The sequence below is a fragment of the Stomoxys calcitrans genome, chromosome 2 (assembly GCF_963082655.1).
Source record: "Stomoxys calcitrans chromosome 2, idStoCalc2.1, whole genome shotgun sequence".
Taxonomy (NCBI): domain Eukaryota; kingdom Metazoa; phylum Arthropoda; class Insecta; order Diptera; family Muscidae; genus Stomoxys; species Stomoxys calcitrans.
In genome coordinates this window covers 40,436,377-40,463,560 of record NC_081553.1, presented here as the reverse complement: position 1 = coordinate 40,463,560, position 27,184 = coordinate 40,436,377, and the positions used below count along the sequence as shown (strand labels likewise).

At 37.9% G+C, this 27,184-nt stretch overlaps 1 protein-coding gene across 3 annotated transcripts in view; it reads right to left on the bottom strand.

Moving 5' to 3' along the window:
* The window catches only part of LOC106088729 (dedicator of cytokinesis protein 3), a 229,409-nt gene that overhangs the window by 104,596 nt on the left and 97,629 nt on the right, over positions 1 to 27,184 (bottom strand). For all 3 annotated transcript variants that reach the window (XM_013254385.2, XM_013254387.2, XM_013254386.2), the window contains 2 exons: positions 2,784 to 3,025; positions 2,562 to 2,710 (listed from right to left, as the gene is read on the bottom strand). In XM_013254385.2, coding sequence (XP_013109839.2) covers positions 2,562 to 2,710; positions 2,784 to 3,025 — 391 coding nt within the window. The remainder of the gene's footprint in view (positions 1 to 2,561; positions 2,711 to 2,783; positions 3,026 to 27,184) is intronic.

Genomic DNA, 27,184 nt, shown 5'->3' with positions numbered 1-27,184 from the left:
TATCCGTTCACCATGGCGGCGAGGAGAACACCAGAGAAGGAATCCCTAATGACGATATGAAGAATATATACCGTCTTGTAACCCGGCTGAGAACAACAAGGCAGTAGGACCCGATGAGTTGCCCACCAGAGACGAAACTGTAATGAGGCGTATGTCTTATTGTTCTGCCCCGAATTTTTTGGGCAAGTATATTGAGAACATGAAAAAAAATTATTTTTCAGAATCCATCTCTTCTGATTGAGATCAGCGTACCAGTAATCTAGTTGAAGAACAACAAGGCAGCGGCACCCGATGGGTTGCCAGCTGAGTTTTTAAGACAAAAGGCAATAAGCCGATGATGCAAATGCATCGGCTCGTCTGCCCCATCTGGCTACAAGAACAAGTAGCAGAGGTTTAGAACCTCGGTATGAGCCAACTACACAGGGTTTGGTCTCCTTTTATTCGCATATAAGATTATTTCGAGCGTATTAGTTGAGAGATTAAATGGACCTGACTACATCGGGAGAAAAATTAGTAGCAAATGTTTTATACCCACCACCATAGGATAGGGTTATACTAATCTAGCCATACCGTTTGTAACACATCGAAATATTCGTCTAAGACCCTATGAAGTATATATATACTTGATCGTCTCGACGTTCTGAGTCGATTTAGCCATGTCCGTCCGTCCGTCTGTCCAAACTACGATAGCGGTCCAACGCGTAAAGCTAGCCGCTTGAAATTTTGCACAGATACTTTATATTGATGTAGGTCATTGGGGATTGCAAATGGGCCCTATCGGTTCAGATTTGGATATAGCTCCCATATAAACCGATCTCTCGAATTGACTTCTTGAGCCCATGGAAGCCTCAATTTTCACCCAATTTGGCTGAAATTTTGCACAAAGTGTTCTGTTGTGACTTCCAACAACTATGCCAACTACGGTCCAAAATCGGTAAAGAACCTATTATAGCTCCCATATAAAACGATCTCCCGATTTGACTTTCTGAGCTCCTGAATGCCACAATTTTTGTCCGATTTGGCTGAAATATTGCACATAGTGTTCTATTGTGACTTCCAACAACTGTACCAAGTACGGTGCAAAATCGGTCTATAACCGGATATAGCTCCCATATAAACCGAGTTCCCGATATGAATTCTTGAGCCCATGGAAGCCTAAATTTTCATCCAATTTGGCTGAAATTTTGCACATAGTGTTCTGTTATGATTCCCAACAACTGTGCCAAATACGGTTCAAATCGGTGAAGAATATTTTAAAGCTTCCATATGAACCGATCTTCCGATTTGACTTCCTGAGCCCTTACATACCGCGATTTTTATCCGATTTGGCTGAAATTTTGCATATAGTGTTCTGTTATGACTCTCAACAACTGCGCCAAGTACGGTCCAATTCGATCTATAACTAGATATAGCTCTCATATTTTTGCAGAATCCATGGTGGTGGGTTCCCAAGGTTCGGCCCGGATGAAATTAGCACGCTTGTTCACCATATTTTGTGATAATTATAACTTTTATTGAAATTTGTCTTTTGAAAATTTATTCTTGGGTTTTTTTTTTGAAAAAATTTATCGAAACTCTGTCTGTAGGGAAAATTTCATCAACATTTTGTCTTAAAGGAATTTTTGACAAATGTTTGTCTTTATAGAAAATTTAATAAATTTTTTTTTGAAAATTTTGGAGGAGTTTTATCTTTAACGCCTTGGATGTTGTACTGAGTCAGGAGCGGCAATCCTCTCAGGTTGTTGCAAATTATGTGGCAGTGCTGAAAGCACTGGCTGCGGATCACGTAGAGTCGAGGCTTGACGAGAGATGCAAGGAACGAAAACGTCGATTGTTCGCGAGCTAGGGAAGCTCGACCTTGAATTGTTGGGGGAAGTACTGACCGGCCACTGCAATATCAGGTCGCCGAAATTGCAATGGGCTCGGGGTGATGAGGATTTCTGCAGGGTCTGTGGGGATACGGAGGAATTGCAGACCTTCGAGCATCAGCTGTGTCAATGCCCCCGTGATGGTGGGTAGAGGGCGTACGATTTTGGTTGAACATCTCTTCTCTTCACTGAGCTCCCAGCTCTTACAGTCTTTCGACCCCCGAGTCATCTGGACTTCTGTAAGTGCCTGAGACGGCTGAGGGGGCGGCTCTCTAATCGCAGAGTCTTCTTTCAGTTTCTATGCCAGCTTTTCGTTTATCTTTTTCTAACGAGAAAGAGACAATTTCTTCTCTCTTATTTCATTTCTTTCTAGGACGAACACAAAGGTGTCCGAGTAAAGTGGTTGTCCTTTAACCTAACCCAACCTAACTCAGACCCGATGTTTAAAACCTCTGCATACTATGTCCCATACACAATAAAGAAGAGATGACAGATTGTTCGAACTACAATAAGGCAGCAGGAGCCTATGGGTTGCCATCTAAATATATGGGTTCTCAAGCGAAGGGTTGGCTAGGTGTCTGAAACTCGTTTGTATAATCCCGATAAAAAAAAACGCCTACTCGAAGATTAGAACCTTAGAACAGAACATATGGTCTGTTACAGCCAACTTAGTAAGCAAATTTGTACACTTACCGATTGCCCCAGTCAATTTTTGACACCACTGTCATTTGTAGTTCTAATGTTTGATCCTGTGTTAAGGTAGCTCCCAGTAATTCTTTACGGTTATCTAATATTGATAACATTTGTTTACCTATTGTGGTAAATTTGTATGTTTCGTTTTTCTGTAGAGAAGAATGTTAAAAAATTAGTATACCAAAATGATTTAGGGATTAGGGACCTTCATCAAATACTTACTACATATAAACGCTTCCATATTTCGGACCATTCTCTAAGAACCTGCGTACATTCCGCTACCACAGGATCAATTTTGCTTAAGTCTTTTATGTGAATGTAGGTTTTGGGAAATATACCAACCGCTCGTGATTTGCGGGGGCATGTGCCACGAAACCATTTGGGACATTCTTCCATAATTTCTACAAAATCCCCAACATCTAAAGGTAGGCCGCATCGCACATCACCATTCCAATTGTGAATAGCTGAAAATGGGAAGAGAAGGAGAAGAAAAGGGAGAGATGTTAGAAGAAATGAAAACAGTTTGTTGCTCAATAAGGATTATAAAACAAAGAAATACAAAAGAGTAAATATTGGATATAAGTAATCTACATGTCAATAGTCAGTTATGTTAATTTTGCTCGAACTTTAAAGATTTATAGCCTGTTTGTCAATGTCGAAAAATCATCACAGGCGAATGAAAGTCAATCTTTTTGAACTATATTCGTCTATATAGACATATTTCGGTATTTACTTCCAATGAGTTTTTAGCCTTTTTGACACTGACAAATCTATCTACACCTCAAAATATTGGGTTGCCCAAAAAGTAATTGCGGATTTTTCATATAGTCGGCGTTGACAAATTTTTTCACAGCTTGTGACTCTGTAATTGCATTCTTTCTTCTGTCAGTTATCAGCTGTTACTTTTAGCTTGCTTTAGAAAAAAAGTGTAAAAAAAGTATATTTGGTTAAAGTTCATTCTAAGTTTTATTAAAAATGCATTAACTTTCTTTTAAAAAATCCGCAATTACTTTTTGGGCAACCTAAAACTTCCTTTTTTGCTTGAATGACAGTTTAGGAAAACTCTTGAATTACACGAATAATTCGTTTCGATATAAACAAACAGGCTATTATTAATCTAAATTTAAAGACGTTCAACTTTTTAAGAAAAAATTTCCTTTGGTAAGACATTTTACTTGAAATAAAAGATTTCATCTGAAATAGTTAGGTTAGGTTGAAAAGAGGGTGCAGATCTTAATTCGCTCCATGCCACTATGGACATACACCTTAGCCAGTAATCGGCTTGTTGTGCGCTCCAAAAACTATAAAGTAATCTCTAAAAAGAAAATTTTAAGTTAGGAACTCTGTGCTACTTACAAAATCCTTAATTGTTTTCAATACCACTCTCCTAAGTTGGTTCATGTCTGATATTGTGGAGTCACAATACGGAGCGGTTCAGATTACGATATAGCCCCCAAATAAATCGATCCCCGGATTTGACTTCTTGAGTCCCCAGATATAACCCCACATAAACCTATTCCCCGATTTTATTTCTTGAGCCCAATATGGCTAAAATTTGGAACAAATACTCGTGTTGTGACTTTCAACATCCATGACAAGTAAGATCCGAATCGGTCTATAAAGAGATACAGCCCCCATATAAAACGATCCCCGTATTTGACTTCTTCAGCCCTTAGGAGCCTCAATTTTCATCCAATATGGCTAAAATTTGGAACAAAGACTCGTGTTATGACTTTAAATATCTATGCCGAGTATGATCCTAATCGGTCTATAAACAGATACAGCCCCCATATAAACCGATCCCCGAACGTGACTTCTTCAGCCCTTAGGAGCCTCAATTTTTATCCGATTTGGCACAAATACTTGTGTTTTGATTTCCAACATCCCTTCCAAGTATGATCCGAATCGATCTATAAACAGATATGGCCCCATACAAAGCTATCCCCGGTTTTGACTTCTTGAGCCCGTAGAAGCTTAAATTTTCATCCGATTTGACTGAAATTTGGAACAAAGACTTGAATTATGACGTTCAACATCCATGAAATGTATGACCCGAATATGTCTATAAACAGATATAGCCCCCATATAAACCGATCCACGGATTTGATTCATTCAGCCCTTAGAAGCCTCAAATTTCATCAAATATGGCTAAAATTTAAAACAAAGACTCGTGTTATGACTTTCAATATCCATGCGAAGTATGATCATAATCGGTCTATAAACAGATACAGCCCCTATATAAACCGATCCCTGAACGTGACTTCTTCAGCCCTTAGGAGCCTCAACTTACATCCAATATGGCTAAAATTTGGAACAAAGACTCGTGTTATAACTTCCAACATCCATGCCATCTATGATTCGAATCGGTCTATAAACAAATATAGCTCTCTTGTAAAGGGATCCCCGGATTTGATTCATTCAGCCCTTAGAAGCCTAAATATTTACCTGATTTGGCTGAAACTTGGAACAAAGATTTAAGTTATGACTTACAATATCCATGCCATGTATGATCCGAATCGGTGTATAAACAGATATAGCTCCCTTATAAACCGATCCCCGGATTTGACTTCCTCAGCCTTTAGAAGCCTAAATATTTATTCGATTTCGCTGAAATTTGGAACAAAGACTCGTGTTACGACTTCCAACATTAGTGCCAAGTATAATCCGAATCGGTCAATAAACAGATATAGCTCTCTTATAAACCGATCCCCGGATTTGACTTCTTCAGCCCTTAGAAGCTTAAATATTCACCTGATTTGGCTGAAACTTGGAACAAAGAATTGAGTTATGACTTACAACATCCATGCCAAGTATAATCCGAATCGGTCCATAAACAGATATAGGCCCCTTATAAACTGAACCCCGGATTTGACTTCTTCAGCCTTTAGAAGCCCAAATATTCATCCGATTTGGCTGAAATTTGGAACAAAGACTTGAGTTAAGACTTTCAACTTCTATGTCAAGTATGATCCGGAACGGACCATATACAGATATAGCTCCCTTATAAACCGATCCACGGATTTGACTTCTTCAACGATCTGTTCAGTCAGACATCGAATCCGATGATAGTAATCTCTGTCACTCGTACTCATCCGAACATAGGCAGAGTTTTCGAGAGATAGAGGACAGGAGGCGGATTATGGACGATACACTCTGCCAGGATTTGGTACCAGTTTCTGAGTGGGGTCCAATGAAACGAGTAGATTTTAATGCATGGAAGACTCAGTGCTGTTTGTTATCACATAAATGATTCGCTGATCCATTACGATCATCTCTGTCTATCAACGGTATAAATGTTTAACAATCAGATGCTCTTGATGTACTTGGCATGGAGATTAAATGTGATGTGCGTTGGGCTAAACATAAATTCGAAGTGTCGAATGAAGCATTCAAGAGTTAAGGCTTCTTTAAAGGGTGCAAGATTTACTTCACTCCTTCTTAACTTCATAACATCTATACCACTTTCATAAGGCCGAAAATGGAGTACAACTCACATGTATGGACTGGAGCTTCAAAACCATTCTTGAAGGTACTGCAGGACGTTGATTGGAGACAGTTTGGTATCTAATTCTATTGCCTCCCTCTCATCGTCGTAATGTGGATTGTCTGGCGCTATTCTATCGGTACTTTCACGGTGTGTATTCATCTGATATTCATCTTCTTATTCTTGATTTACATCAATTTTTTTGTTTTTCAGAGATACTAGACCTCCCCGAAACTCACTCCCGTTTGTAGTTGATTGGACAACAGGCCGGACAATGGATATACGAGAGAATTCTTATTTCGCCCGAACCGACTAATGTTTTTCCCTTCCCCACTAATCCTTAAATTTTTTTAAAATAATATATCATACTTATTTTCAAGTCTTATTTCTATTGGGTTGCTCAAAAAGTAATTGCGGATTTTTTAAAAGAAATTAAATGCATTTTTAATAAAACTTAGAATGAACTTTAATCAAATATACTTTTTTTACACTTTTTTTCTAAAGCAAGCTAAAAGTAGCAGCTGATAACTGACAGAAGAAAGAATGCAATTACAGAGTCACAAGCTGTGAAAAAATTTGTCAACGCTGACTATATGAAAAATCCGCAATTACTTTTTGGGCAACCAAATATTACTTGACATCATTAACAAAATTCTTTGATAAAGGAAAAAAATCCCTTAATGTTAGTAATTTTTTCTTTGTGCATCATTCAATGTTACATTTAATCATTTAAGCAGAACATTTTATATAAAAATTACCAACTTGTCATCATTGACATGATGACAGAATATTTTTTTTAATTGTAGCTTTATCACTGAAATATTAAAAATCTTCCACATTAAAAAAAAAAAAAAAACAAAACTAGGTATAAGTATTTAAATTTTGTCCTTCATGCTTGAATTCACTTCTGAGAACTTTTAAATATCATTCCCGATTCCATAGGTTTATAATTGCCATGCTTTTTTCATATCTACGTGTGGATACATTTGTTTTCGGTTAACCTACATAGTACATCGGAAGCAGTAACATTCCGAAACGGTTCATTATCCATGAAATGAGTTGCCCCTCGCCTCCCCCAATAATTACAAACAACAACAAGTACACATGAGCTTCATGTAGTACAACACAACAATGACGATTTTTTTATTTTTTGTTTACAAAGAAATTAAAAATTTCCTGATTATAAAACATTGTATGAAATATGTTTTCGGTTGTATTGTCAATTGAAATGCAAATGTAGTGCTACGCGTTATATTAAGTTATGAGTCAGATGGTGGGGATGAGTGGATAGATGGATGTTTACATAAGAAACTGAGATTAAAGGATTGTTTTGATAGGGATTTGCTATGCTTTACAGATGTAGAACAATCTTTTATTTCACAGTGCAGCAGCCAAACTGGAAATGGAAATGTGCCCATGAACATTCGCATTTAGGAACAAGGAGGATACTTCTCTTATGTGGCGCTCAATGATAGGGAAACTCCTTTTCGCTGCCGAGTTAGTATGGCGAGTCGAAGAGTGACACCACTTATAAGGTTAAATACCCTACAGATGTCGCCAGCAATTATGATGAAAGAATAATCACTGTTGAAATTTTTTTCTAATGCTCTCGCCCGGATTCGAACCCAAGCATTCAGCGTCATTGGCGGACGTGCTAACCTTTACAGCAGTGGGGAAATTCCAAGTTAGTGTGACTTTTTTAGTAAAAAATTTGCCAATTATTAACTGGTTTGGTTGAAATTTCGCATGAGGTGTTTTGTTCTGGCTTTCAATAACTGAGCCAAAAGTGGTCCGAATCAGTTCATAACCTCATCTAGCTGCCATATAAACCGGTCTCGGATCTTGATTTCTTGAGCCTCTAGAGGGCGCAGTTCCTATCCGATTTGGCTGAAACTTCGCATGAAGTGTTCCGTTTTGAGTTCCAATAACTGTGCTGAGAATGGTACAAATCGGTCCATAACTTTATACAGCTGCCATATAAACCGTCTCGGATCTTGACTTGTTGAACCTCTAGAAGTCGCACTTCTTATCCCATTTGGCTAAAATTTCGAATGAGGTGTTCGGTTCTAAGATCCAATAACTGTGCTGAGAATGGTCCAAATCGGTTCATAACTTTATATAGCTACCATATAAACCGATCTCGGATCTTGACTTCTTATGCCTCTAGAAGGGGAAATTATTATCCGATTTGGATGAAATTTTGCATGAGGTGTCTCGTTCTAAGATCCAATAACTGTGCTGAGAATGGCCCAAATCGGTTCATAACTTTATATTGCTGCCATATAAACCGATCTCGGATCTTGATTTCTTAAGCCTCTAGAGGGCGCAGTTTCTATCCGATTTGTCTAAAATTTCGCATGAGATGTTCCGTTCTAAGATCCAATAACTGTGCTGAGAATGGTCCAAATCGGTTCATAACTTTATATAGCTACCATATAAACTGATCTCGGATCTTGACTTCTTGTGCCTCTAGAAGGGGAAATTATTATCCGATTTGGATGAAATTTTGAATGAGGTGTCTCGTTCTAAGATCCAATAACAGTGCTGAGAATGGTCCAAATCGGTTCATAACTTTATATAGCTGCCATATAAACCGATCTCGGATCTTGACTTCTTGAGCCTCTAGAGGCGAAAATTATTATCCGATTTGGCTGAAATTTTGCATGAGTTGTTTTGTTCTGGCTTTCAACAACTGTGCTAAGAATGGTCTCAATCGGTTCATAACCTGATATAGCTGCCATATAAACCGATATCTGATATTGACTTCTTGAGCCTCTAGATGACTTTGTCAAATATTTAGGAGATTGATCCACAGAAACAGATGAACCGTACTTGTCATGGCTATTCTTTGATGTCCTCCAGGAGCGTTGGCCATAATCCTGTCCAGATTTTTTTTCGAGAATTTTTTTTTAAAAAGACAGGAATTTGAAAAAAACAACTGCTCGATTTTCAAATTATTGCATGTTTTAGAAAGAACACATCGTGACCTTTCCAACGATGTATGGTAGCACCTTGTAGAATTCTAAGATGTCCTCCAGGAGCATTGGCCATAATCCTGTCCAGAATTTTTTTTAAAAAAGACAGGAATTTGAAAAAACCATCTGCTCTATTTTCCAATAAGGACATGTTTTGGAAAGCACACATCGTGACCTTTCCAACGATGTATGGTAGTACCTTGTGGAATTCTTAGATGTCCTCCAGGAGCATTGGCCATAATCCTGTCCAGATTTTTTTCGAGAATTTTTTTTAAAAAAGACAGGAATTTGAAAAAACCAACTGTTCGATTTTCGAATAAATGCATGTTTTAGAAAGCACACATCGTGACCTTTCCAACGATCTATGGTAATACCTTGTAGAATTCTTAGATGTCCTCCAGCAGAATTAGCCATAATCTTTTCCAGAATTTTTTTAAAAAAGACAGGAATTTAAAAAAACCTACTGCTCGATTTTCGAATTAATGCATGTTTTTGAACGAACACATCGTGACCTTTCCAACGATGTATGGTAGTACCTTGTAGAATTCTTAGACGTCCTCCAGGACCATTGGTCATAATCCAGTCTAGAATATTTTTTTTTTATAAATTTGTCATTTATCTCAGTACTACGGTAATAGATATTTCTTTTGGCGTTTTTGGTTCAAAGAATTGATATTATACTCGAAATTTTGGTATGGTTGTATTTTTCTTTTTACAAATATTTGCAAAAATTGATAAAAAGTAAGTTATTTAATTAATTTCGCTTGTTTTTTGGTTCTGTTAAGTATTTACAGAGCTCTGCTAACCTCTCAGTGGATCTCTGTTAATACTTCTGTTACTCTCTCTCGCACTCTGTTAACAAAGCGGGTTGTGTCTCTGCTAGTTAAATTCGGATTTTATATTCACGCATATTAAAGTTTAACTATAGCTCCAAATAGGTTTATAACCTTATGTAGCTCCAATTTATACCGATCGCCCGATTTGACTTCTTGAGCCTCTAGGGGGCGCAGTTATTTGGCTGACATTTCAAATGTTTTTTCTTTAATGACTTCTAATAGTCAAGGAAAGTACGGTCCACCTGTATGTTTGAAAAAGTCATTCAAAGAATGTGTCAAAAGCGATCCATGATAAGATTCTTAAGTGCTTTTACTTGTTTTTGCTTAGTTGTAAGGTTCATTCGCCGAGCCATTTCAGGAATTTTTGCAGTATTTTGCTGCCATCACCATGACGTTTGTCACCGCTATAAGTATCATTACAAAAATGTATGGTGCGATACATTTTGTTTACTTAAAGGTATCTAAGTTCGGCAACAATAGGCGGCCAGCCAAATATAACGCAATCAAACTATTGGGTTGCCCAAAAAGTAAATGCGGATTTTTTAAAAGAAAGTAAATGCATTTTTAATAAAACTTAGAATGAACTTTAATCAAATATACTTGTTTACACTTTTTTTCTAAAGCAAGCTAAAAGTAACAGCTGATACTGACAGAAGAAAGAATGCAATTACAGAGTCACAAGCTGGGAAAAAATTTGTCAACGCCGACTATATGAAAAATCCGCAATTACTTTTTGGGCAACCCAATATAACGCTTGAACTCCATCACGTATAACTTTCTTTTTAAATAAATTCAAAAACATATGCTATTGGTGGCTGTTAAACAATATGTAAACAATGAGCTGTCAGTTATATAACTATCATGTAGCTGTCATTTCTTGTTTGTCACATTAAGCAGTGAGTAAAATTTCGTGGCAGCTACCCTCTATACCCTTCTTGGACATTAATCATAAATTCCCCCTTCAATTCATGTGGAACGATGAGTATAACGGTGGTAATTCGATTGAGTAGGATACTCTTTCATAAAATGGACAAACCATGCATTAAATCCTATATAAAGGGTGATTTTTTTGAGGTTAGGATTTTCATGCATTAGTATTTGACAGATCACGTGGGATTTCAGACATGGTGTCAAAGAGAAAGATGCTCAGTATGCTTTGACATTTCATCATGAATAGACTTACTAACGAGCAACGCTTGCAAATCATTGAATTTTATTACCAAAATCAGTGTTCGGTTCGAAATGTGTTCATTCACCGTAACGTTGCGTCCAACAGCATCTTTGAAAAAATACGGTCCAATGATTCCACCAGCGTACAAACCACACCAAACAGTGCATTTTTCGGGATGCATGGGCAGTTCTTGAACGGCTTCTGGTTGCTCTTCACTCCAAATGCGGCAATTTTGCTTATTTACGCAGCCATTCAACCAGAAATGAGCCTCATCGCTGAACAAAATTTGTCAAAATTTGAACACATTTGCAAGCGTTGCTCGTTAGTAAGTCTATTCATGATGAAATGTCAAAGCATACTGAGCATCTTTCTCTTTGACACCATGTCTGAAATCCCACGTGATCTGTCAAATACTAATGCATGAAAATCCTAACCTCAAAAAAATCACCCTTTACATACAAGTGCATAAAAAATATACAACAATACATGCCAGACAATAAAAGTTTGCTCACAAACAACTATCCAGACTATCTGCATAAAATGAAGAGCACCATAAAGTGCTGTAATATATCAGAAAATTAATATGAGAACTTTATTTGTGATATTCCATGGTTAATGATATTGACATTGCCCTTTTCACTGTACAGCAAACATTGCGGGCGCCTTGGCATTGTTTGCCCAATAAGAGTGGCCATAAATACAGAGCAGATGCAGTAGCAGCACAAGTTTTTCCTATGAAAAATAATTAAAATGAAAAAAACCCCAAGGCATGATAATGATATCCAGCCTTTTAATAAAAAGAAAAACAAAAATCATGCTGCAGTTATGCCAATCATCTGCTCTGCTAATCCCTCCCTCCCTCCCTTCTTCTCAGCAGGGAATGGGGAAACTGAAGCTTTGGCACTTCCCATTTGCCCCATTCAAAGTTATGTGAGGTAAAATGCCTGGTTTTATGTCTTTAATATGAGTTCCTTTTTACTCGTTTGAAGTACAATAAATATTTAATCTATTAATACTTTTGTGGGTACTTAAAAAACTACTTCAACTCCGAACTTGGACTTTCATATGCTCAAGATAACAACTAAGGAAGCAGCTAAGGGGGAGGGAGAGTGAGCGAGCATTATCAACAGAGACCAAGCACAATGGCGTATGGCAAAGTATTGACTTTTTAGTGCAAGTGTTTTGGAGTCTTCCCCCCCCTCTAAGTACAGTTTGAAGTGGCACACCAGCCATTCAAGCAATTGCCCTTTCTCCCTCTCGGCTTAGTTGCTGGGATGCCATCGCCGCCGCTGTTTAGATGGCTGTTGGCAAATATCCGAGTACATAAAAGGGCTCCTGAAAATTACCAATATAAGTGCCAATCAATGGAGACGGAAAAAAGTGTGTTATTGTTCTTTTTGCTTCTTCCTTTTGTAGTGGTTCTTTTTCTTCCATTGTTCCAGAGTGCTTGAGTGGAGCATGGAGCATAAAGGAATCATCAGCATGCCATGAAGTTATGAAATAATAAAAGATGAAGAACAAAAAGTGCAGTAGCATAAAGGACTTAATATTTTCAAGCACCATTTAGCCGGGCAGGAGTGAGGTGGGCAAAAATGATCAAATCATAAAATAATTGCACACAATTCGAGGCATTTTTCAGAGGATATGGTAAGGATATGTAAGTTTTGGAGAATATGACAAAAAAAAAAAAAATTGGTGGCGGAAAAAATTCCAACAAACTCAAATGTATATCGAGAGGATCAAGTTTGGATTTTTTGGATGTGGAGTGGAAACAATTTTGTATGCTAAGGAATTATATTTGAAGGATTAAGAAATGTTATGTCAGAAAGAACATGAAATATTTATCCAAAGTTGAAAGAGCCAAATTGTAAAGACAGAACAAAAACACGTTACAAATTTGGTTTTTATACCCACCACCATAGCTAGCCGCTTGAAATTTTGCGCAGATACTTAATATTGATGTAGGTCATTGGGGATTGCAAATGGGCCATATCGATTCAGATTTAGATATAGCTCCCATATAAATCGATCTCCCCTGGTAGCCGCAATTTTTGTCCGATTTTGCATGTAGTGTTCTGATAAGACTTTTAAAAAATGTGCCAAGTACGGTCCCAATCGGTGTATAACCTGATATAGCTCCCTTATAAACCGATCACCCGATTTGACTTCTTGAGCCTGCAATTTTGGTCCGATTTGGCTGAAATTTTGTATGCGGTGTTCTGATAAGAATTCCAAAAACTATGCAAAGTTCGGTCCGAATCGGTCTATAACCTGATATAGCTCCCATATAAACCGATCTCCCGATTTGACTTCTTGAGCCCTTACAAGCTGCAATTTTGGTCCGATTTGGCTGAAATTTTGTATGCGGTGTTCTGATAAGACTTCCAAAAACTGTGCAAAGTTCGGTCTGAAACGGTCTATAACCTTATATGGCCCCCATATTAATCGATCTCCCGATTTGACTTCTTGAGCCCCTGGTAGCCGCAATTTTTGTCCGATTTTGCATGTAGTGTTCTGATAAGACTTCCAAAAACTGTGCAAAGTTCGGTCCGAATCGGTCTATAACCTGATATAGCCCCTATATAAACCGATCTCCCGATTTGACTTCTTGAGCCCTTACAAGCTGCAATTTTGGTCCGATTTGGCTGAAATTTTGTATGCGGTGTTCTGATAAGACTCAAAAGCTGCAATTTTTGTCCGATTTGGATGAAACTTTACATGCGGTGTTATGCTACGACTTCAAACAACTGTGCCAAATACGGTCCAAATAAGACCATAACCTGGGCGCTCTGGTAGCCGAGTTGGTAGCGTGCTTGGATTGCCAGTGTAGGGGTTGTGGGTTCGATTCCCGCCAGAAGCCTTGGTCTGTCGCTACTGTGGTATCACAATGGACATTCGATTGTCTAAGTGAGTCTGTAAAGGACGAATCTTATCTGACCTAACCTTAGACCATAACCTGATATAGCTCCCAAATAAACCGAAGCTTAATAAGAAGCTTTAATTTTTGCTGGTTTGACAGAAGTTTGGTGTGTCGAATAAACTTATGCCCTTCAACTAAATTTATTTTGCATACATTTTTAGCAGAATCCATGGTGGTGGGTTTCCCAAGATTCGGCCCGGCCGAACTTAGCACGCTTTTACTTGTTTCTAATAATTAAGTGGGAGTAAAAATTTGGAGTTCTCGACAATCCCATGACAGCCGTTTGTACGTACCGGATTGACCCGATGGTGTCCTTCATCACCAAGGGCTGCCGCCTCAGTGAACAACACACTGCTACAACAACAAGAACCATTTACAGGGTAGCAGATACAAAGTGTTACCAATTCAAGAGACCACATTTTTTTGTGTAACAAAATTTTTTTATTTATTTAAATGGCAACAAGTTAAAAACGCATACCCACCAGCTCCTATATACATATTAACCTCATTACATCAAGCTTTATCTTCGTCATCCCTGATGTTACATACAGTGTGGATTACACATTGCCTGAACCGCTTTTGGATAAGAAGCCACTGCCACTATTCCTGATAGAGCCGTTTGGACCTACAATATCTCTGGTAATAGCTGTTACATAGACTTCCATACTTCCAGTCACAACAGTGCTGTTGGGTCTAAAAAAGTTCCTACTTCCATTAAAATTTGATTGGAAAAAAATTACTGCCTAGACCACCAACATTTTTTTTCTTTTCGTCTTTCGACAAAGTCACAAGTATTATACAATTTGGTTGAAGTTTCGCACCTGGTTTTATGTTATGACTTCGAATAACTTTGGCAAGTACGGATCAAATAGGTTTATAACCTGATATAGCTCCCACATACACCAATCTGATTTGAGATCTTGAGCCCTGGAAGCCAAAATTGTTGTCCGATTTGCTAAGTTATGTCCAAATCAGTTAATAGCTTAATATAGATCTCATATAGAACCTTCTCACGATTAGATTGTTGTGGTCCCTAGAAACTTTAGTTGATGTTTTCTCCAAAGTGAAGTCGATTCGGTCGCTAGAAACATAAATTAGGCTGACATCTAGAATCAATAGTGGTGGATTTCCAAGATTCGCAAATGGGCCAAATCGGTTCAGATTTGGATAAAGCTCCCATACAAAATGGTTCTCCGATTTTTGATATCCTTAAAGCTGCAATTGTTATTAATTTTGGCTGAAACTTTACACGTAGCGTTCTGCTACAACTTACAACAAACTTGACAAGTACGTATCAAATCGGTATTTATAACTTGATACGAGTACAACTCCCATATATAGCCCCTTATCGTATATAGCTTCCATATAAAACGATTTTCCGATTAGTTTTTTCCAGCCCCAAGAACTTAAATTTTTGCCTGATTTGGCTGAAATTTGCTGATTAAAGTATACACACGTCCTTTTACTAAGTTCATCTGTGTTAGTTTTTAATAGAATCCACCGTGATGTGTTCAAGGTTTCGGCCCGGCTGAATATAGTACGTTTTTACTTGTTACAATATCACCTGTTTCTGGTTCATGTCTTGGCTGAAAGAACTTCAAATCACACTACCTAGCAATACCGCCGATTCAGTTGAAATCTTTTTTAATTCAATTTTATTTATGTCCATATGAAATGGTTTACATTTCATAGTTTTTATATTTTTTGACATTATAATTTAGCCCATATTATATTCATTTCTTTTGCATAATACAATGACCTATTAAATGATATCACTTACAATAATAACATAAACAGACTCTTGCAATATGGCTCACAGGGCAAAGTCATGTAACTTCCTACACACTAAAATAAATATACTTATAAGCATATCATATGAGGCAAACACAGCAACCCACTACCCCACAATATGGCAACATTTTGCTATCATCCCACTTATGGATAACTGCATATATTCTAATAACCTTCATAGTATAATTTATATATGTATGTATGTTGGTTTAGTTAGGGTAGGTTTTAGGCTAAAGCTGATGATGATGCCATGATACCATAGAATGCAATTCATTTCAAGTGTAGCGAGGCAGATAAACAAACGATTTAATAGCTGTCAAAATGCATTTTTGCCAAAAGAAAAAACGAAACAACAACAAAAATACTAAAGCCTAACAATGGCAACACCATATTCAATGGTATGATATTTAATGCTTCTCTTGGGGGGCGAAAGAAAGAGTGGGAGAGAGAGAAAGAGAGGCTAGAAATGTAGTGAGCAGGAAATAGGTGGTGAGAGGCGCCACCAAGTACAATTTATAATGTCATAATAAGCCATAAAGCTCTGCACCATGTGTGAAAATGCACTTGCACTTATGCAGCCTACGAATAAAATACTCATCTATAAAAAGCAAAAAAAAAGCATTGAAGAAACAATAAAAACCATTTACGAAGCATGTGGGCAAGAGTAGTAAAGAAAACAAAACTTATGATAAAGAAAAAGGCAAATCACAACAAAAGTAGGCAAAAACTTTAAAACTAAGTTTTTTGTTGTGAAGCTTTACTTGCTATACAATGTATCTTAACAAAAGTCAATGGAATTAAAAACTTTTGAATATTCTTGGGGTAACAATGGGACCCTAAAAATGGTCAATGAGAAATATAAAATAAAATATACAACATTGTAAACAAATATTATGCATTGCTAATATTAGGTTGCCCAAAAAGTAATTGCGGATTTTTTAAAAGAAAGTAAATGCATTTTTAATAAAACTTAGAATGAACTTTAATCAAATATACTTATTTTACAGTTTTTTTTCTAAAGCAAGCTAAAAGTAACAGCTGATAACTGACAGAAAAAAGAATGCAATTACAGAGTCACAAGCTGTGAAAAAATTTGTCAACGCCGACTATATGAAAAATCCGCAATTACTTTTTGGGCAACCCAATATTTTTACAAAAATTGTTTAAAAATCATATTTTAACGATATACGATGCAATATTCCATAAAAGTATAATTTCGAAAATATTTCTATAAAAACCAAATTATGGGCAAGATTTTAATAAAAATCAAAATTTGCGCAAAAATTTTTTAAAAAACCAAATTAATCAAAAATTTAAAAAAAATATGTTTTATGCTTTCAAAAATCATTTATGAAAACAAGTAAAAGCGTGCTAAGTTCGGCCGAGCCGAATCTTATATACCCTTCGCCATAGATCGCATTTATCGAGACCATAGTAGAAGTCATTGTGTAAAATTTCATCCAATTCGAGTAAGAATTGCGCCCTCTAGGGTCTCAAGAAGTAATATAGAGAAATCGGTTTATAGAATTGCGCCCTCTAGAATCTCAAGAAGTAATATAGAGAAATCGGTTTATATGGGAGCATTATCAGTCTATAGACCGATTCGGACCATATTTCACACGTATGTTAAAGGTCTTAAGAGAAAACGTTGTACAAAATTTCAGCCAAAACGGATAATATTTACGCCCTCTGGAGGCTCAAGAATTCAATATCACAGATCGGTTTAAACGGCAGCTATGTCAGGTTATGGACCGATTTGAACCATATTTGGCACAGTTATTAGAAGTCATAACAAAACACCACATCCAAAATTTCAGCCAAATCGGATAAGAATTGCGCCCTCTAGTGGCTCAAGAATTCATGATTCAAGATCGGTTTATATGGCAGCTATATCAGGTTATGAATCGATTTAGATCATACTTGACACAGTTGTTGAAAGTCATAACGAAACACGTCATGCTAAATTTCAGCTAAATTGGATAGGAATTGCGCCCTTTAGACGCTTAAGAAGTCAAGAACCCTGATCGGTTTACATGACAGCTATATAAGGTTATGAAACGATTTGCGCCACACTAAGCACAGTGTTTGGAAGTCATAACAAAACACCTCATGCAAAGTTTCAGCCAAATTGGATGAGAATTGCGCCCTTTGAAGGCGCAAGAAGTCAAGATCCCTGATTGGTTTATATGGCAGCTATATCAGGTTATGGTCCGATTTGAACCATACTTGGCACAGCTGTGTTGTTGGAAGTAATAATAAAACATGTCATGCAAAATTTCAGCCAAATCGGATAAGTATTGCGCCCTCTAGATGCTCAAGAAGTCAAGATGCAGGATCGGTTTATATGGCAGCTATATCAAAACTTGGACCGATATAGCCCAAAGTTGGGCCTCGGCCCTACAAAATTTTGTTCGGGCTGTCAAAAGCGCATTTATGGTAAACATTTTTTCGTTTGTCAAATTTCTTCGACACTATAAAAGATATCCCGCACATTTACGCCCGTTTTTTGTAGAGCTTTTTAAGCACTTTCCATCAAAAAAAGTGTTTGAAAATTGGACCATAAATGCGCTTTTGACAGCCCGATCAAAATTTTGTAGTGCCGAGGTGATCAACTTTGAAGGCCCACCAATGGGCCCCTGGGACTTCTAGAGCCCTGAAATTCTGCATATAAACTGGATAACAACTCATCGATAACCATGTAAAATATCTCTATCCGTTCCAAAATGGCAGACTTATTTCGATTTTTTTTTTCCATCCCACTGTGTGACGCTGGACGCCTGGGTTCGAATCCTGGCGAGAACATTATGAAAATTTGCAGCGGTGGTTAACCCCTTCTAATGCTGGCGATATTTGGGTGGAACTGTACCATTTGTTATGGCATCCATGTAAAAACTTCTCCACAAAGAGGTGTCGCACTGCGGCAAGCCGTTTGGACTCGGCTATAAAAAGGAGGCCGCTTATCATTGAGCTTTAACTTGAATCGGAGAAGTTTGCCCCTGTTCCTTAATGGAATGTTCATGGGCATATTTTCATTTGCATATTTATATATGGGGTCAACTACCTTGGGGGAATGCCCTCCCCCAAAATCAAACGGGCATAAAGACCAATTGGTACAAAGTGGGTACGAATCTAGTATAGATTTAAGGGGCCATGAGTCAGGGACCTGCCCGATCCCAAAAAAAAGAATTGGGACCTGTGGATGGTTGGTAAATTTTTCTATGCCATGCTGTACACTTTGGCGGTATGCATTGACATCAAAGTTCATGGGCAGATTTGTATTTTGCATCATATTCTCATGAAAATTTGTATTAAATAGAAATTTTAACATAAATATTGGGCGGAGATGGACAATATTGACAAAACTTGCAAGAATCGCCAGAGACTAATTAAGAGACAAAATAAAATGTATCCAATTTTAAAATTCACTTTCCTTATACACTTATGCCTTGAATCAAATTAATTGTGATGAGGCGGTCAGTGTGTTGAAAAAAATCGAAAAATTAAAAGTCTGACAATCAAAGCATTGAAATGTGAGAAAATAATAATCGAAACAAAAAATAAAATCAGAAACAAAAGCAAAGGCAAGGCAAAAGCAAAACCGAAATGAACTAAGAATAAGTTTCCTGTTTTGGGAGTCAGTAGTAACACCAACAAAACGCAATGCAACCTAAGACTTTGCAAGTTAACATAGAGATGGGGAAATTTGAGGCTAAGTTTGATTTGAAACCGGTTATGAACCGATAGTGATACTTTTATTATAAAAGATATTCGTCCGTCCGTCTGTCTGTCGAAAGCAGGCTAACATTCGAAAGTGTAGAGCTAGGCGCTTGATATTTTGCACAAATACTTTTTTTGTGTAGGTCGGTTGGGATTGGAAATGGGCCAAATCGGTCCATGTTTTGATATAGCTGCCATATAAACCGATCTTGGGTCTTGACTTCTTGAGTCGCTAGAGGGCGCAATTCTTATCCGATGTGGCTGAAATTATGCATGAGGTGTTTTGGTATCATTTCCAACAACTGCGGTAAGTATGGTCCAATCGGTACGTAACCAGATATAGCTGCCATATAAACCGATCTGGCATCTTAACATCTTCAGCTTTTAGAGGGCGCAATTCTTATCCGATTTGGCTGTAATTTTGCACGTGGTGTTTTGGTATCACTTAAAACAACTGTGCTAAGTACGATTCAAATCTGTTCATAATCTGGTATAGCTGCCATATAAACCGATCTTGGACCTTGATTTCTTGAGCCGCTAGAGGGCGCAAGTCTCATCCGATTTGGCTGAAATTTTGCATGAGATGTTTTGTTATGACTTCCAATAACTGTGCTAAGTATGGCGTAAATCGGTACATAACCAGATATAGCTGCCATATAAAGCGATCTTGGGTCTTGACTTCTTGAGCCTCTAGAGGGCGCAATTCTCGTCCGATTTGACTGAAATTTTAGCACGTAGTGTTTTAGTATCACTTTCAACAACTTTGCCAAGTACGATTCAAATCGGCTCATAATCTGGTATAGCTGCCATATAAACCGATCTTGGATCTTGATTTCTTGAGCCGCTAGAGGGCGCAAGTCTCATCCGATTTGGCTGAAATTTTGCATGAGGTGTTTTGTTATGACTTCCAATAACTGTGCTAAGTATGGTGCATATCGGTACTTAACCTCATATAGCTGCCATATAAACCGATCTGGGATCTTGACGTCTTGAGCCTCTAGAGGGCGCAATTCTCATCCGATTTGGCAGAAATTTTGTACAACGGCTTCTCTCATGACCTACAACATTCGTGTCTAATATGATTTGAATTGATCTATGGCTTGATACAGCTCCCATATAAACCGATCTACCGATTTTGCTTTTTGAAGGCGCTAACACAAGGCGAAACACAATCACTTATACAATGTTCATCATTCACTTCAGTTAAGGTCCGTATCGGAATATAACCTGATATAGCTCCTATAGCATAACAGTTCTTATTCATTGTTCTTTGTTTTCCTAAAAAGAGATACCGCACAAAGAACTCGACAAATGCGATCCATGGTGACGGCTATATAAGATTCGGCGCGGCGGAACTTAGCATGCTCTTATTTGTTTTTTTTGTGTAAATATCGATTGATATTTTTCCTATCGATACTATCGGAAAAGTAAAATTCTTTGCAAAATGCAACAAAAATTAACGATGCCACACTTACGCCTATAGATGGCTTAATTTTAATCTGATTGGGCTAAAATTTTGTGGCTTCTATATAAATTGATGTACTGACTTTTTTTCGTTGAATAAAAGGTGATGGGAAATTATCGATAGTATCGATAATATCGATAGTATCGATAGTATCGATAATATCGATAGTATCGATAATATCGATAGTATCGATAATATCGATATTTATTATTAGAAATATCGAATGTTGCGATTATCGATAGTTTGCCAGTTCTAGCAACAACGTCATTTCCCTAAGGGCCTATGTTCTCCTCTACAAATGTCTGGAAAATTTTTTACTGCTCAGATAATTTTTTACCGCTATTTGGCCCACTGTGCGACCCCGTAAAGCATATACATTATTTATCGTCGTAAAATTTATAGACAATCTAACGATGTCCCTCCGTTTGCCACCTGACATCTTGATGTAGCCCCCATACAGACCAATCTCCCGATTTAAGGTGTTGGAACCCATAAAAGAGATATCAATGAAACTCGGGACCAAGAGTTGCATTGAATCATTCGACATACTTGCCAAATATGAATCGATCTCCCGATTTAAAGCCTTGGCCCCATAAAACCTACATTTATTGCCCGATTAGGCTAAAGTTTTGGCGTAGGGAGTTGTTTTAAGCTTTTCGACATCCTTGCTAAGTATAGTCTAGATCGGTTTATATTTGCATATAGCCCCCACATAAAATCCTCTGCCAATTTTATCGTCTGGCCCTATAATGCGTCCATTTATAATACGATCTCGCTAAAATTAAGCACAGTAAGTGTGGAAAGGCTGCTCGACATTCCAGCGATGTATAGCCTAGATCGGTCCATATTTGCATATAGCTGGCATAAAGACCGATCTACCGATTGATGGCCTTGGCTCCATAAAACCGGCATTTATTACCCGATTATGCTAAAATTTGGCATAGGGAGTTATAAGCCTCTCAACATACTTGGTTCAGAACGGGCCATATTTGGAAATAACCCTCATATAGACAGCCACCATAGGATGTAAATGGAAATTTTGTTCATGAAAATTCCACTAAGGAACAGGGGCATACTTCTCACCTATCCATGAGTGCAGTCCGATTCAAGTTTAAGCTCAATGATAAGGGGCCTCCTTTTTATAGCCGAGTCCGAACGGTGTGCCGCAGTGCGACACCTCTTTGGAGAGAAATTTTTACATGACATATTATCTCACAAATGTTGCCAGCATTAGGAGGGGAAAAACACCGCTGAAAATTTTTTCTGGTGGTCTCGCCAGGATTCAAACCCAGGCGTTCAGCGTCATAGGCGGACATGCTAACCTCTGCGCAAGGGTGGCCTCCACCATAGGATGTAGGGTATACTAATCTATTCATTCCTTTGTAACACCTCCAAATATTGATCTGTAACCCCATAAAGTATGTATGGTTGCCTAAAAAGTTATTGCGGCTTTTTTAAAAAAAATTAAAGGCATTTTTAATAAAACTTAGAATGAACTTTAATCAAATATACTTTGTTTACATTTTTTTCTAAAGCAAGCTAAAAGTAACAGCTGATAACTGACAGAAGAAAGAATGCAATTACAGAGTCACAAGCTGTGAAAAAATTTGTCAACGCCGACTATATGAAAAATCCGCAATTACTTTTTGGGCAACACAATATATTAGGGCGGGTCGATTTTTTTCTTTTAAATCCTATAGCAAAATTCTAAGAAACTTCTTCGAAGAACCCCTGTACGTATCTAAAATCATAATCCGCGGCTCTTGACTGAAAATGTATATGCCCGCCTTTGCCAAAAAAATAAATGCTAGAAATTTAAGTCTTTTTCAAGTCGAGAGGCGCGGATTTGGGTCTGATTTTAGATTCATGGTCACTTCGGAGAATTTTCTTAGAATTTAAGGTAGATTACGGTTTTGCTATACGATTTTTAATTTTTTTATCCATACAAATCAACCCGTCCTAATATATATTCTTGATCGTCTCATCATTCTCAGTCGATCTAGTCATGTCCGTCCATCCCTCCATCTGTCGAAATCACGATAGCGGACGAACGAGCAAAGCTAGCCGCTCCAAATTTTGCACAGATACTTGTTATTGATGTAGGTTGCTAGGGATTGCTAATGGGCCATATCGGTTCAGATTTGGATATAGCCCCCATGTAAATCGATCCTCGGATTTGACTTCTTGATCCCCTGGAAGCCTCAATTTCTATCTAATTTGGTGGAAAGTTTGCGCAAAGGCTTCTGTTATGACTTTTAATATCCCTGCCAAGTATGATTCGAATCGGTCTACAAACTTGTGCCCCACGAATCATCCATTTCTGTTCAATTTGGGTGAAATTTGGTGCAAAGACGTCCAATATGACTTGTAATTGAACCCCTAGAAGCCTCAATGTTCACTTGATTTGGCTGAAACTTGAACAAAAAACTTCTGTTCTGACTTTCAATGTCTGTCACAAGTATGATAAGCATCGATCTACAAGCAGATATAGGCCCCATATAAACCGATACCAGGGATTGACTTGACTGAAACCTCAATCAATACCAGATTTGATTGATTATGGCCAAACTCTCATAACTTAATGAAGCGTTGAAACAGGTTAATTTGGCAGTTCTATAAAGAAAATCTGTTAAATAAGCCCATTTTAAAGCTTCTTTAAGTTTTGTGAATACCGGTGTTAGGTTTTTAACAAAATATTGGCCTAATTTTGTAGAAATTTGATTTTTAAAGATTTTTTTAATAGTTTTTTAGCAAATTTTCCCTTAACCAACTTAGAATCCCCTAGTGCCTCAATGGCCCTTTTTGGGGGGGGGGGGGGGGGGGGGAAATATTTGTTTTGCGTCCCTTTTTGCCTTTAAACCGCTCATTCGGGTTTTCCTAATCCGCAAATGCAAACAACAAACGGATAGCTTTTTTCTTGCAGCCATAAAGCTGTAGGTAGTAAAGTATGACTGAAAAAAGTTGTCGTCGTTGTTGTTTTTGTTTTTTCAGGCTTTTGTTCCTCATAGGCGACAGACATGCGGTGCCTTAATGTCGTCGAAGTTGTCCAATGGAACGGATGGTTAGATAAATGCATAGCATGCCATACCAGTATGGCCGAGGATGGCAAAGATGAGAGGGAGTGGAGAGGAGAGGAGAAGAGCTTAAACGGAGATGTCTCCTAGTTATGGCTGGAACTGACGTAATGTGTTGGGTTAGTTCTTTTTATGTTATGGCCATAGTTTTTATGTAAACAGCACACGTTCCAGAGACACTGACTTATGGACGGCCAACGACAATAACGATGATGTTCTGGCTTAAAGTTGTAACCGCCTTATACACCCCCCCTGGGTCGGACTGACTGCTTGCCTGACTGTCTGATTTTTTGCATTAGCAGCTCTGTCAGCTTTTGTTGTTTGGATGGTGGTGCAAGTGTTTTAAGACATGGCCATAAAATATGCCAACTGGGATGTATGGATGGTTGGTTACACATTTACTACTGCGTTTTGTTTTTGTTCCTTGTATTTGCTGCGTCTAATGCCTTCAAGGTGTTTGCTGTTGTGTTCACACACAACACGGTTCCGTTCCGTTTAGTCAAAAACATGGAGCGAGCAACAACTCGACCGGCTCCCGGCAGTCCTTGTTTGCCTAAATTGAGCTGCTTACACACTTTTTAACCAAAGAAGACGAAGAAGAAGGAGCAAAAACTTGTTCTACATCACATTGATGGTGATGAGGAAAATATTGTCTCGTCCAGCTACCTTTTTCTAGCAGCATCCTTTTAATCCTTGCAAGAACACACTCGTTACTACAACGGGGATGAGCTGACGTTAATAGAGAGCAGTCTGTCTTTCAAATGTCTCTCTCTAATTATATAAAACCTTTTTAGTATTCCAATCCCTGGCTAGACAATTAGAGCCATGGACAGGACATACGACAAGGATGTTGGTGAAGTTGTTAGTTTTAAGAAGGAGGTCGGGTGAAATAATTTTGGTTAAAGCCAAAAGGGACACTGAATTGTCAACCTCAACCGACCTGAACATCAAATCTATGGCTTAGGTACAGGCATACCCCTTGTAGAGACAAAGGAGGAAATCTGGCAGTGTATACAGATAGCAGAATATGAAAAAAAAAATCCTAGTTGTTGGTATTCCTGCACCATGACGGGGATAAGGATACCACTGAACCTACTGCAGATGCCGGTATAGAATCAGATTGAGGTCACCATTGCAGTAATCTGGCTGAAGCACAACAAGGCAGCAAAAGCCGATGGGTTGCCAGATGACCTATTTAAAAGCCGCTATCCCCTGATCAGGATTTTCAGAAACAAAAACTAAATCCAGAAACTTTTCCAAAGTACCAAACAATAAACCAATGATTAGGCCACCGTAGCGCTGAGGTTAACACGTCCGCCCATGACGCTGAACACCTGGGTTCGAATCCCGATAAGAACATCTGAAAACAAGTAAAGAAAGGCAAAAGTCTGGCGGTGTCGACAGCATAATACCCTACACCTACCCTATAAGTACAAAGTGGGAGCTATATCTAATTTTGAACCAATTTTGATATACCTCGTCTGATGTTTCAGATTTCGAGCAAAATCTGAAGAACATATAAATGGGAGCTATATCTAAATCTGAACCGATTTCGAGCAAACTTCTTAGATATTGTCGTAGGCATCGAGGAAAGCGTTGTGCACAATTTTGGAAAGATTGGTCAATAAATGCGCTTGTAGTGGCTTTTGAAGTGAACATCGGACGATATACATATATGGCAGCTATATCTATATCTTGACCGATTTCTATGAAATTCATTAGCAGTATTAAGAGTCATAAGAAAATTCTTCCTACCGATTTTCGACAGAAAAGGTTAACAAATGACAATTTTATTGCATTTTTACTGCAAATCGGACGAACATATATATGGGAGCTATATGTAAGTCTGAACCGATTTCGAGCAAACTTCTTCGATATTGTAATAGTCATCGAGAAAAGCATTGTACAAACTTTTGGGAAGATTGTCGGTCAATATATACATATATATGAGAGCTATATCTAAAACTGAGCCGATTTTTATTAAACTCACCAGTAATGTCGAGAGTCAATAGAAATTTTTTCCCGACAAATTTCGATAGAATCGGTTTTCAAATTACCACATTATTGAAATATTAGTCCAAATCGGACGAACATATATATGGGAGCCATATCCAAATCTGAACCGTTTTTGTTCCAATTTCAATAGGCTTCGTCTCTAGGCCGAAAAACATACCAGTACCAAATTTTAAGACTATCGGCCCACAATTACGACCTGTAGTTTGTTCACAATTAAACATGGACAGACAGACAGACAGTCGGACATAGCTAAATCGAATCAGAAAGTGATTCTGAGTTGATCGGTATATCTTTAATGGGTCTATCACCCTTCTGGGGGATCAAGAAGTAAACTCGGAAGGTAGGTTTATATAGGAGCTATATCAGGTTATGAATTGATTCAGGCCATATTTGGCACGTTTGTTGGAGAGCATAGGAAAAGTCAAAATTTCAGCCAAATTGGCTCAAGAAGTAAAATCGGGAGATTGGTTTATATGAGAGCTATATCAGGTTATGAACATACACCTAAGCCAGTAATCGGCTTGTTGTGCGCTCTAAAAACTATTGAGTTGCCCAAAAAGTAATTGCGGATTTTTAATACAGTCGGCGTTGACAAATTTTTTCACAGCTTGTGACTCTGTAATTGCATTCTTTCTTCTGTCAGTTATCAGCTGTTACTTTTAGCTTGCTTTAGAAAAAAAGTGTAAAAAAAGTATATTTGATTAAAGTTCATTCTAAGTTTTATTAAAAATGCATTTACTTTCTTTTAAAAAATCCGCAATTACTTTTTGGGCAACCCAATATAAAGTAACCTCTAAAAAAAAATTTTTAAGATGAGAATTCCGTGCTACTTACAAAATCCTAAATTGTTGTCAATACCACTCCCTTAAGTTGGTTCATGTCCAGTACTGTGTCTCCACCTAAGTGCCGGTATCTGTTAGACGCGAAAGCCGGGCAATGACAAAGGAAATGCTCCAACGTCTCATCATCTTCCCCGCATGTCCTACACATGCTATCACTTGCCTCACCGATTTTACATAAGTGAGCTCGTAGTCCTATGTGTCCCATTATGGTACCAAGAGCTATACTGACCTCCTTCTTACTTCTTTTTTGTAATAGCCTCGTCTTCTCACGATCTGGATCCCCCATAGGATTTTCGCCGTTCTACCGACCGTTTCGCTGTTCCACAATGTTG